This window comes from Tenrec ecaudatus, chromosome 2 (assembly GCF_050624435.1).
Source record: "Tenrec ecaudatus isolate mTenEca1 chromosome 2, mTenEca1.hap1, whole genome shotgun sequence".
In the NCBI taxonomy this organism is placed as follows: domain Eukaryota; kingdom Metazoa; phylum Chordata; class Mammalia; order Afrosoricida; family Tenrecidae; genus Tenrec; species Tenrec ecaudatus.
This window is the reverse complement of record NC_134531.1, coordinates 23,052,609-23,064,681: the sequence shown is the minus strand read 5'-3', so window position 1 is coordinate 23,064,681 and position 12,073 is coordinate 23,052,609. Positions and strand designations below refer to the sequence as shown.

Genomic DNA, 12,073 nt, shown 5'->3' with positions numbered 1-12,073 from the left:
GCAAGCTGGGGGGAAATGGAGAGCTAATAACTGAGTACAAGAATGAATGAGATGTTCTAAAACTGATGATCGTGGTGGTGATTGTACAGCTATTTTTATGTGATTAAACTGTTGAATTTTATATTTGAATTATTTAAATATTTGTTGAGGGAAAATTTTAATAAAACTGTTGAATGACAATTATAATATTATAAAGAATACCAAAAGTAAAAACCTTTTCAAACTGACAGCCCTTTTCTTCAGTCAATTCCCATTCATAGCAACCCTATAGGGAGTAATTGAACTGCCCCAGTGGGTTTTTGATATATAAATGTCCATGGCAGTAGAAAGCCTCCTCTTTCTCTCATGTGGTATTGAAGTAGTACCACTGCAGTTATCAGTCAAACATCACACTTAAACAGCAGATAATATCAAGCTGACAAGAAAACTCATGAAGAAATTGAATTCATAACAGAGAATTATGAGAAATAAAGAAACCAATAACATAACACAAAGCAAAGGAAATGAGAGCAATGCAGTCATACTTACTGATAATGGCAGGGAGTGTAAATGGATTAAATAATCCAGTCAAGAGGCCAGAGACTAGCAAAATGAATATGAAGACAGGCCTTGTTAATCTGCTCACAAGAAACCCAGGCAAAAGTGGTTTAAAATTTAAGGACAGAGGAAACATATCGAGTTAATGGAAATGACAAAGGGCAGGGACAATACCTGACCTCGTGAGGAGATCACTGAAGACATAGGTGCTCTAGCAAACTGGCCAAGAAACCAGTTTATGACCAACTATCAGGGAAAAAAATAGCATCTGGCCTCTTAAAGGTTTGTGTGAAAACAATCAGCCATCTAAATGAGGTTGCAACCAGTCCACATGGAAGAAGCCTACCAGCCTGTGCGATTCAAGGACAGTCAATATCAAAATCTAAATCCAAAATAAGGAATGCCATCAGAGCTTAAAGTGTGAATTCTTGACTTTCAGGGGAGGGATGGCAACGGAAGCCCAGGATCCATTTGCAACGATCCACACACTAAGCCGTTCGTAACTAGGAGAACGTGGTAGTGATGCTCAAGGAGTTGTGATGTAAGTGGAAGGCAATCTTCCTGGTACAGAGCAGATAGATACAGGAAAGAAAGAAAAAGATCTTAGTAATAACCTGTAACCAAAATGTAAATAAAACATCTGAGCCCAACCCAAGAAACAAGGGGTTTGATGGAATTATTAAACTGGATTTCTAAAGGCATCATCTTGTCTGAGTCAACAATTCCATCCCTTCCTTTTTGTTCCGCATTGGGGCAGCATTTTCTTCAGTACCTGGTTTGGAAGCAGTGTCTTGACAGAAGACAATGACATTAAATAGTAGGCACGATGCTGCTGAGTAGTTGTCAAGTGACGGTGGGGAAAAACACATTTTTAAATAGAGAAGAGAAAACTACTCCAGAAAGTGTGAACTTTAGGAGTGACTTTATGCATGCAGAAAGAAGACCCGGAAAACAGATGTTTACTTGAAAGGCGTTGGTATAAAGGGGGTGTGGGGTAGTAATTTGTTAATAGGATTGAGTTTATTGTTTTAAGTTTTAGCTCTCTGCTGTTTCCTGGAAGCCTGGCCATCAGGGATGCACTAGCAGCTGCCACCGCAGACTCCTGAAGCGACTGTGGAATAGCAACTAACTAGGCTGTTCCTGAAAAAGTGCCAATTTGATTTTCTCTCCCAATGTCCCCTCTTACACACACACACACACACACACACACACACAGAGAGAAAGAAAGGAGAAAAAGAGAGAAGAGAGCTAGAGTGAGAGTGAGAGAGAGAGGGAGAGAGAGAGAATACATTTTTCTTTAATTGGAAGGAAGTAACTTTTAATTTTAATCATTTATTTACTTATACTATGTAAACATCTAAAATCTATCTGCAGGTGAAAGAAAAAAAAAAAACAAGAACAACCAAAAATAAAACAATAACAAAAGCTATCTCTGAATCAGAGGGAGGAGGGGTTAGATCTCAGAGCCCCTTACAAACCCAAACCATGGAACGCAACGATAATTAAGCAGTTTTGAAATCCAATGGGAAAGAGTTGGAACAAATGTGCTCCCAACTGGCATAGGGAACTGGGAACTGGCATCTGTGGCTTATAATTCTAAGCCTTATGTTGTAAGGGAAAATGCACATACTTTATTAGGGTCTATTTTCCATTGATCATTTTATCTTTTCAGTTGTTTCATTTAGAAGCCTTGTAATTAACCTTCACCCAGAGGTTTCATTTTCTGAAATAGATGGCATCTTTTTGGCTATCTTGTTTGAAGAGTGGAATGAGATCAATATAATCAATAGGATTAAAATAGAAAGCATTCAAATTGTTCAATACAATTGGACACATTTGACATATCATAGCATATTAGAGATGAGATTGAGGAAATTGGTTCTTAATCTCAATTTTTAATAACAGCAAAAAAGCAAACTAAATAAAAAACAAGCTGCCGAAGCCAGGGCTGGTGGGTGGGTGGACAATCATGCAGACTTTTATTTTGCCTAGCTAATTTGAGGTGACAACTGTGCTCGTCCACTTGTTATCACGGTCATCACTATCCCCAGGTCACCTTGGCACACACAGCATTAGTTCCACACATTTCTGTCGAAACTGCAATAATCAGTGTGCATCCAGATAGGGCTCAATGTCATCTCTCCAAAATGTCTATTGACAAAAGGGAAGAAATTTAATGAATTAGCAAAGATTGGAACTTCAAAGTTTATGAGTAGTGTTCAGGGGAAATATTTATTATTCCATTTAATTTTTTAAATATTAAGGATGTTTTAGATAAAAGAAAAAACAATAAAAGTTACCAATTATAATTAATATAATGCAAACAGTGATATTAAGCACACTTTTGGAGCAACTTTTTCAAAGGAAGCTGTGAACCATAAAAACAAACTTCCTTATTCTTTATGCCTGTGGATGATTTTTAATGCATATGCGTTTTAATAAGGTCAGATTCACTTATCTTTTATTCCTGTTCTTTACTCTGTCACTTTTGCAAATGATGGAGTCAGAAAAAGTTAATTGGTCAGAAAATAAATAGCATGAGCCACTGTTGGGATAATTCATGTAAACTTGCAAAATATTCTTCTTGAATTTGGCATTTGGATACCCCATCAGCATCAAGACTGGTGGCTGGAGACAGAAAATATAAGACAAATAAGTGAAAACAAAACAAGGCTTGAATAAATTAGTTCTGGGTGTAATTTGCAGGTAACCAAGTTGAGTAGGAGAAAGGATTTCTTCACCAAACAAGACAAAGTAAAAGCTCCTACCATTTCTTTAAATTTACATAGAAATTAAAAGATAGAAATGAAAAATAATTCTTAAAGAAAGAAAATTAGAAGCCTGGAGCTTACTCATCTCTTCCCTCTTATTAGAGTGAACTGGCCGCGTGTTATTAATAGACACACAGAGCTTTCACTACTATCACTACTGTGTCACAATGTGTTGACACATTATGTATTTTCTAACACATTTGCCACGCTGGGTTTCCCCAGTGATTCTCAGTATCTCAGAGGATGTAAACAAAATCTGAACACTGTCAGAGGCATCCAAATCTGTTCTACTTTAGAGCCTCGATGGATTACCAAATTACCTTGAGGTGTCCATTTTATGCAAACATACAAAGCGTCTTCTGTTTCATACTTTTTTACTTACCTCTACTTTTACTATTATTTCTTTCCATTCCTCTTCATTTCTAAGTCACATAACAAAAATTTAAAAATTGGAAACAGACAACTCTATATCAAATAAATTGTAAAGGCAAAACACAACCATTTGCTATAAAACAACTATAATGCTTTTTTTTAAGGTTTAGCTTAGTTCCTTTGTTTCTCCCTGTGCATAAATTCACAAAGAAAATGTGTAATTAAATATTATATGAACAGTTGATTTTTACTACTTAACATTTGGTCAGTATTTCAATTAAATCTCTCTCTGTGGTTAGGTATTGGAATTACTTATTTTTTTAGGTATAATTGTTCCTAAGAATGTCCCTAAACAATTTTTTCTCTATTTCTTACTAGTTCCTTGGTGGATATTATGTAAATGAAATACATATTGTAAATAATTTGATTTTTGAAAGTTCAAATACTCTCATTTGGACTTACACAAATAATAAAAACAGAAAGATAACATCTTTAGCAGAACTATAAGATGATTGCAAAAGTTTGCAGTTTGAAACCCAACATAAGTAGTTAGCATCCCTACTGAGTTGTGTTGCATTGGGTAAATCTGTTGCATGAGATGACTCCGGAGTATTGATAACTAAGGATGAGGATGTTACTCGGAGGACGACAGTGTGCCTGATCCAAGCTATGGATTTGCAATACCCTCATATGCCTGCAGAGACTGCCACAGTGGAGTCAAGTGTAGGAACAATTGTGATGGGGCAGGGTCAGGCAGTGTTTCCTTCCATTCAGCATAGCTTTGGAAGCCACTGGATGCCACTTAACAACATCAACATATGGACATGAAAGTCGGATATTGAATAAGGAAGACCAAAGAAGAATTGATGCATTTGGGTGATGGTGCTGGAGAAGAATAGGGAAAGAACCATGGCGGGATGAAAGGACAACCCTATCTGTCTTAGAAGAGGCATGGCCAGAGTGCTCCTGGAAGGAGAGAAGGGCAAGACTCTGTCCTACATACTGTGGACATTTTGTCAGATGAGACCAGCCCCTGGACAAGCCACCAGACTCGGTAAAGTACTGCAGTAATGAGAAAGAAGAAGACCTTCCAGAAGATGGATGAGACCAGTGACTGCAACATTGGGATCAAGCTTCGGAACAATCGTGAGGACGGCACAGCACTGAGCGGTGTTTCGTTCTGTTGTGCATAAGGTCACTGTGGTTCGGAATCCGCTTGATGGCACCTCAGAACAACAATTATATGACCCGTTTGTTGATATAAATCTCTGCCTATGAATCTAAACATACAGGCATCATTGGTTTTGCTTCTTTGGAAAATCCAGCCTACCACAATTACTGAATACATTTTCACATATACTACCTTAGTGTTGAAGGAGCCCTGATGTAGGATCTACCTGCTGGGCTGTGAACAGCAAGGTCAGCAGTTTGAAACCGCCAGAAGCTCCTTAGGAGACAGTTAGGCTTTCTAGTCAGATTTTTTTTAAAGTTAGCATACAGAGGTGGTTCTATCCCACCCTACAGAGTTGCTATGAGTCAGAATTGACTCCTTGGCAGTGACTTTTTTTTCGGTGTTTTCCCTTAAGACTTAGAATATAGACCAACCTGGGTGATGTAAATGATTCAACACTCACCTGTGAACTAAAATATATTTCACTTTGGATGAAGTAAATCTACATCGGGTTCAGGTTGAAACTACAGAAAATTAGAACAAGTCTGAAAGAGCCAAAATACAGAGGCCTGAATGGCATGACTGTCTCAGGAGCTGGTTTAGGACACTGAGCGTGAAGGACAGATGACCGCAAGAGCTATGGGAAAACTTCACGACACCAATTATGAGAAAGCAAAAAGTCATTTCAAACAAGAAAGAAAGGAAAGATCAAAGCAGGTGTCAGATGAGACTCTGAAGCTTGCTCGTAATCCTAGAGTAGCTAACCAAATGGTGGAAATGATGAAGTCAAAAGCTGAGAAAAAAATTCAAAAGGCAGTTCAAAAAAACAAGCAACTTGTAATATACTATACTATAGATCTTATAATGAAATATGCAAAGACCTATAGTTGGAAAATGCAAAAGAAAGACAACAATAATTATATCTTAAACTGAAAGAACTGAGAAAAAATTCAAGCCTTGAGTTTTAATATTGAAAGATTATATGGTCAAAACATTGAATTTGTAGTAAATATCCAAATAAAATGGGAAAAATACAGAGTCACTGTATGAAAAATATCTTGTCAATATTCAACTTTTCCAAGACGTGGTATATGAGCAAGAATCAATGATACTGGAGGAAATTTTTCAAATAGTACTGAAAGCATTAGCCTAAAACAAGGGCAAGGAATTGGTGGAACACCAATGGAAATATTTCTAAAAGCTGATGGAAAATGAGAAGCAACTCTCCATGCCAGGAAGTTTGGAATACAGCTACTTAGCCAATAGAATGAAAGAGATCCATATGTGTAACCATTCCAAAAAATGTGTCTCAACAGAATGCTCAAATTATAAAACAATATCATTAGTATTCAGATACAAGTAAAAGTTTTCTGATAACCATCTAATGAAGGTGGTGGCATTACATTGACAGGGAGCTTCTAGAGGTGCTGGTCAGATTCAGAACAGGACATAGAACAAGAATTATTTTTGCTGGTGTCAAATGGATCTTGGAGGAAAACAGAAACTATGTTTACTTGTCTTATTTTCTATGATATGGCATTTGACAGTCTGGACCTTAACAATCTACCACCTTGAGAATGGAAATCCCAGAGCCCTACATTAGGCGTGTGTGGATCTTGCACATGGATCAAGAGGCAGTTGTGCAAATAGATCATGGACCTGATACATGAATTAAAATCAAGAAAAAGTGTGCAACAGGGCTGTATCGTCTCAGCATAGTTATTCAATATGTAAGATGAGCAAATAACTGGAGAAGCTGGATTATGTAAATAAGAAAGCAGCATCGGGTTTGGTGGAGATTTATTAACTTCCTGGAATGCGCAGAGGAAACAACCTTGCTTACTGAAAGTGAGGAGCACTTGAAGCATTGGCTGATGAAGGTCAAGGATTGCAGACTTTCATATGGATTACAACACATTTTAAAGGGGACCAAAATCCCCACAATTGGACAAATCGGTAGCATCCAAACAAGCAGAGAAAAGATTGAAGTTTTCAAGGACACTGTCTTGCAAAGATTCACAATCAATTCTCATGGAAGCAGCAGTCAAGAGATCAAAAGACACATTGAATTAGGTAAATCTGCTACACAAAGCCTCTTTAAAGTGTTGAAAAACACAGATATTACTTTTAGAACTTAAGTGTAGCTCACCCAAGCCGTGATATTTTCAATGACCTCATATGCATGGGAATGTTAGGGATGGAATAAGGAAAACCAAAGAGGAAAGGGATGCACTTGAATTGCGGTGCTGGAGAAGAATTGTCAAAAAGCAAAAAAACATATGTTTGAAGGAAGAGCAACCAGATTGGACCTTATAGGTGAGGATGGTGAACATACATCTCGGGAATTTTGAACATGTTTCCAGGAGAGACCAGTCTCTGGAAAAGGACATTATGTTTGCTAAAGTAGTGGGAAGCAAAAAAAGAAGAAAACCCTCAACAAGATGGATGGACACAATGGCTGCATCCATGGGATCAAATATAAGAGCAATTGTGAAGATGGCCCAGCACTGGGCAGTGTTTTGTTCCATTGGACATAGGGTGTCCGTGAGTTGGAAATGACTTAATGGCACCAAACAGCAACAACAACAACAACATATTGTTAGGTTTCTCTCTCCGGCCTAAATTCCAACCTCAGTCCTTGGCTCCACGCAAGAAAGATTTCATGCCAAAGCCGGGCTCATGATCCAAGTGAATTTAATGAGAGTTAAAAGAAGCTTCAGGTTTTATGGGGCACCCATAGGATTCCTTTGAACATGCGGCCTGGCAGAGACTGCTCCGGGACACGCAAGGATCTCTCTCCTCCCACGAAGATGACCAGACCACCCAAGCAAGACAAGACAAAACCCCTCTCCCTTCTGGCCCCTGCCTTTCCAAGGGTTCCCAGGGGAGGCGTGGTGAACGACCCCAGGTCGATCCCATTGGCTGAATTGCAATCACCTGGCCCAGGTGGGCTGCTCCAGGTGTAACACCCATTCAAACCCACTGGCGGGAAAATCCAGTTTTTGTCCTTTGCTGGCTCTCCTGGGCATGTGTAAATGGACTTCCCAATTCCCTAGGCTAAGCTACCTAACAATATCACTTTCCATGAAGATGATGCTCTATGGTAAGAGTTCATAATATATACATATATATGCCACACACATGGTAGATTCAATTGGAAAATAAAGAAATATAGAAAACAATTTGTTAAATTTCAATGTCAGGTAAACACGTCCATAAGCCAGAATCAGACCTTGAACGTAAGGCCGAGCATTCACCTGAGATCATTGAATGGCTTGCCCCAGAGCTAGTCGACAACAACAGAAAGCAGACAAGCGTCCATCTGTAATAAAAGCAGACCATTCCATTTAAGGCCCAGAAGTGAGGCAAGTCTCCCTGCTCCAAAGCAGAACCAGGGGTGAGACGCACTGGCAGAGAAGAGAATGGAAATAGCAACTGTTTGCTGCTTATGCCTCCCTGAGGCTGTAAATGATTTGGGGGTTTAGGGAGAGGTGGATACTGAGACAAGTCACTATGATGGCTTAATGATGGCTTATGATCTACAGCATTCACTTTGACCAAGTGATAGAATCCCCAGGATGGTTTTGGATGGCTAGACACTGGAGCTGATTGAGGGAGAGAGAACAGGGAATAGATGTGCAAAATGGAAGGCTAATTTCTATCTAGAGTGAGTCAGAAGCATCACAATGCACAACAAATGAAAGAATGGAATGCCATGGAAGACAATAAAAATGATCAAGTGTACGCCAAATTAATTGATAATAAGAGAATGGCTTAGATTATTTTAAGGTAAAGTTGGAATACTCAAAATATAAAGACATGATGTAAAATAATATCATCTGGAGAAATAAAACTATAAAATACCTAAGAAATAAATTTATATATGTTCATATATATAAACAAAGGCCCATGACATTAATTAGTAAGCATTTCAAATCCTCTTCACTGTCGGGTACCAAGATGCGTCCTATTCATATCAGAGGTTCTTAATGAGTCTTCTTCCAATCTTGATGACACTTTCTTCTTCATAGAGTAAAGTTTCTCAGATTATTTGCTAAGCATACAGATTGTATAAATGTAAAGAAACACAATCCTGATTCATGCACACTTTTTCTGATTAACATTATCCAGTGTCCCCTGGTTACCTTTGAATGCCTCTCTCTTTATCTATGTTCAAGTTTTGCCTGAGCACAATTAATTCTCATTCTTCACAATGTTGTCCATAATTTGTTATGCTCCATAGAGATAAACTATTTTGTATAGTCAATAAAACACAGGACATATCTATGTGATGTTCTTTGTTTTCTGACAAGTTTCATATAACATCAGCAATGATATCTCTTATTCCATTTCCTTTTTAATCCCCCTTAAAAACATTTTATTAGGAACTAATCTGACATCATACCAATTCATAGTTAAATCACATCAAGCAACGGATGTGGGTTAAGGTCTGCCAATTCCTTCTCTGCGTACTTTTGCAAACTTTCTTGATGTATCCTCAGCAAAATTTTGCTTTAGTGGGACATCAGTGACACTGTTCAAAGGCTAATGGATTCTGTTGGTTTACATTTTTTGGAATGGGCACAAATATGGGTCTCTTCCAGGTGGCTGTCCAGAAAGTTATCTTCCACAAGCAAGTGAGGATTTTCTGTTGTGCATCCATCTGCTGAAACATGAACTATCTCCATTAACAGTACTTCACTTTCTGGATCCTAGTTTTTCAAAGAGTATCTTCAATGAAACGTGGGCTTATTCCTTCACTATCACCTGATTAATGATTGTATGTGGTCTCTGTAAACGGCTGGATGCAAACTAGTTATTTATGGAACAGTAACTCTGAGTATTTTAAAAATCCTTTTGATGATCCCCGTGTCTTTCCAATTTCTGCCATCGAATTCATCATTTTCTCTATTTAAGTTTTATGGGTTTTTTCTTTAGTATTTTTTTTCCACTAAAGAAAACTCAAACTAGTTCTTCCCTTTTTATGTTCTAATTTTGTTTTTTTCTACATTTTATTATTATACATTACTTTGCCTTTGAAATTTCTTATCAGATCTTGAGTATCTAAGTCATTTCAGTCCACATTCAAGGGTGAGTTTTACAGTCTCTTCTAAGATCCATTTCGATGTTTTATTTTCTGTGTTTTTTCAATACCATTTTAACATTCATGTATAGTGTCCTCAATGTCACTCCAGAACTCATCTAGTCTTCTGTCATTACTGTTTAATGTCTCAAATCTATTTTTGAGATAGTCTCAAAATACAGGGAGGGCAAATTTACAGTCATAATTTAACTCACTTGTGCCTGTTTTAACTTTTTGGGTTTCTATTTTAGTTTATAGGTAAACAGTTGCCTTGTTTGCAATCAGCTTCTTGCCTCATTATAATGACACTGAGCTGCTCTCTCGTCTTTCCCCACAGATGTAGTTGGTTTTATTTCTTTTCACTCCACCCAAGTCAGTATATGTGGTCACCATTGATTTATGTTAGTGGTGAAACAAAAAAGGCATTCTCAAGGAAAAAGTCATTGGTCTAACAAACTTTTCTTTTTTTCTTTTTTTTTTTTTTTTTTGCGCGTGGAGCCCCGCCACCAGCACCAGGTCGTGCACCTGCGCCTTGTCCAGCTTGGCATCGCGCAGGGCCTTCTCCACGGGCTCCAGCGTGCCGCGGAACAGGTCAGAGCACAGCTCCTCGAAGTGCGCCCTGATGATGGACGTGTAGAAGTCGATGCCCTCGAACAGGGAGTCGATCTCCAGGCTGGCCTGGGTGCTGGACGACAGGGTGCGCTTGGCCCTCTCGCAGGCGGTGCGCAGCCGCCGCACGGCGCGCTTGTTCTGGCTGATGTCCTTCTTGTGCTTCCTCTTGAACTCCTCCACGAAGTGGCTCACCAGCCGGTTGTCAAAGTCCTCCCCGCCCAGGTGGGTGTCGCCGGCCGTGGCCTTCACTTCGAAGATGCCGTCGTCGATGGTCAGGATGGACACGTCGAAGGTGCCCCCGCCCAGGTCAAAGATGAGCACGTTGCGCTCCCCCTTGCCCGAGCGGTCCAGGCCATAGGCGATGGCCGCCGCCGTGGGCTCGTTGATGATCCTCAGCACGTTCAGGCCCGCGATCACGCCCGCGTCCTTGGTGGCCTGGCGCTGCGAGTCGTTGAAGTAGGCGGGCACGGTGATCACCGCGTTGGTCACCGCGTGGCCCAGGTACACCTCGGCGATCTCCTTCATCTTGGTCAGCACCATGGACGAGATCTCCTCGGGGTAGAAGGCCTTGGTCTCCCCCTTGTAGCTCACCTGCACCTTGGGCTTGTCGCCGTCGCAGATCACCTGGAAGGGCCAGTGCTTCATGTCCGACTGCACCACCGCGTCGCCGAACTTGCGGCCGATGAGCCGCTTGGCGTCGAACACCGTGTTCTGCGGGTTCAGCGCCACCTGGTTCTTGGCCGCGTCGCCGATGAGGCGCTCGGTGTCGGTGAAGGCCACGTAGCTGGGGGTGGTGCGGTTGCCCTGGTCGTTGGCGATGATCTCCACCTTGCCGTGCTGGAACACCCCCACGCACGAGTAGGTGGTGCCCAGGTCGATGCCGATGGCCGTGCTTTTCGCCATGTCAGGCCGCGGCGCGGGGTCGGCGCGGGTCTTCGCGGAGCGAGAGTCGCCGGGCTGCGGGAGGCGGGGGTCTCGGGTGTCGCGGGGTCTCGGAGTCACCGGGTCTCGGGTGTCCGGGCAGCGGGAGGCGGGGGTCCGGAGAGGGGGGTCGCGCTCTGGGAAGGCGAAGCCGCGAGTGCGCAGGAGCAGGTCTCAGGAGGGTGTGCTGCCCCTATTTTTTTCATTTTTTTAACAATAAAATGAAACTGGTGAAATAAAAGTTTTCCCCAACAGTTGTATGGGCACATAATTTAACATACATATACAATTCAATAGTTCAATCGTTGCATCTTATCAAGAGGCATTGTATAGTCAGCACAACATCAATCTAATGCCACCCTGACACACCATGGTTGCATCACGTTTAGGATGAGTTGGGCAATGACCATCAGTTCTATTGCTCCCTCTGCCCCTCCTGCCTTCATTATTTACGCCCCTTACCTCCCTCTCACCCAACTCTGCCTTCCCTAGCTCCCCTGTATCAGTTATTTTCATTATGTGTGTACTCCTCCTATGTTTTACGGCAAGAAAACAGAAAATAAATAAATTCACACTAAAGTGATAAGGTTAAAATCATAATAGTAT

The 12,073-nt window shown here is 40.7% G+C and overlaps 1 protein-coding gene across 1 annotated transcript; it reads right to left on the bottom strand.

The window, feature by feature from the left end:
* Positions 1-10,336: 10,336 nt before the first annotated feature.
* On the bottom strand, positions 10,337-11,629 carry LOC142439885 (heat shock 70 kDa protein 1B-like). The gene has a single exon (XM_075542553.1). It carries the CDS (start codon positions 11,447-11,449, stop codon positions 10,337-10,339), a length of 1,113 nt encoding a protein of 370 aa, XP_075398668.1. The 5' UTR covers positions 11,450-11,629.
* Positions 11,630-12,073: the final 444 nt, after the last annotated feature.

Coding starts and splice junctions, on each gene's coding strand:
- LOC142439885 (XM_075542553.1), bottom strand. CDS start 11,449: ATGGCGAAAAGCACGGCCATCGGCATCGACCTGGGCACCACCTACTCG.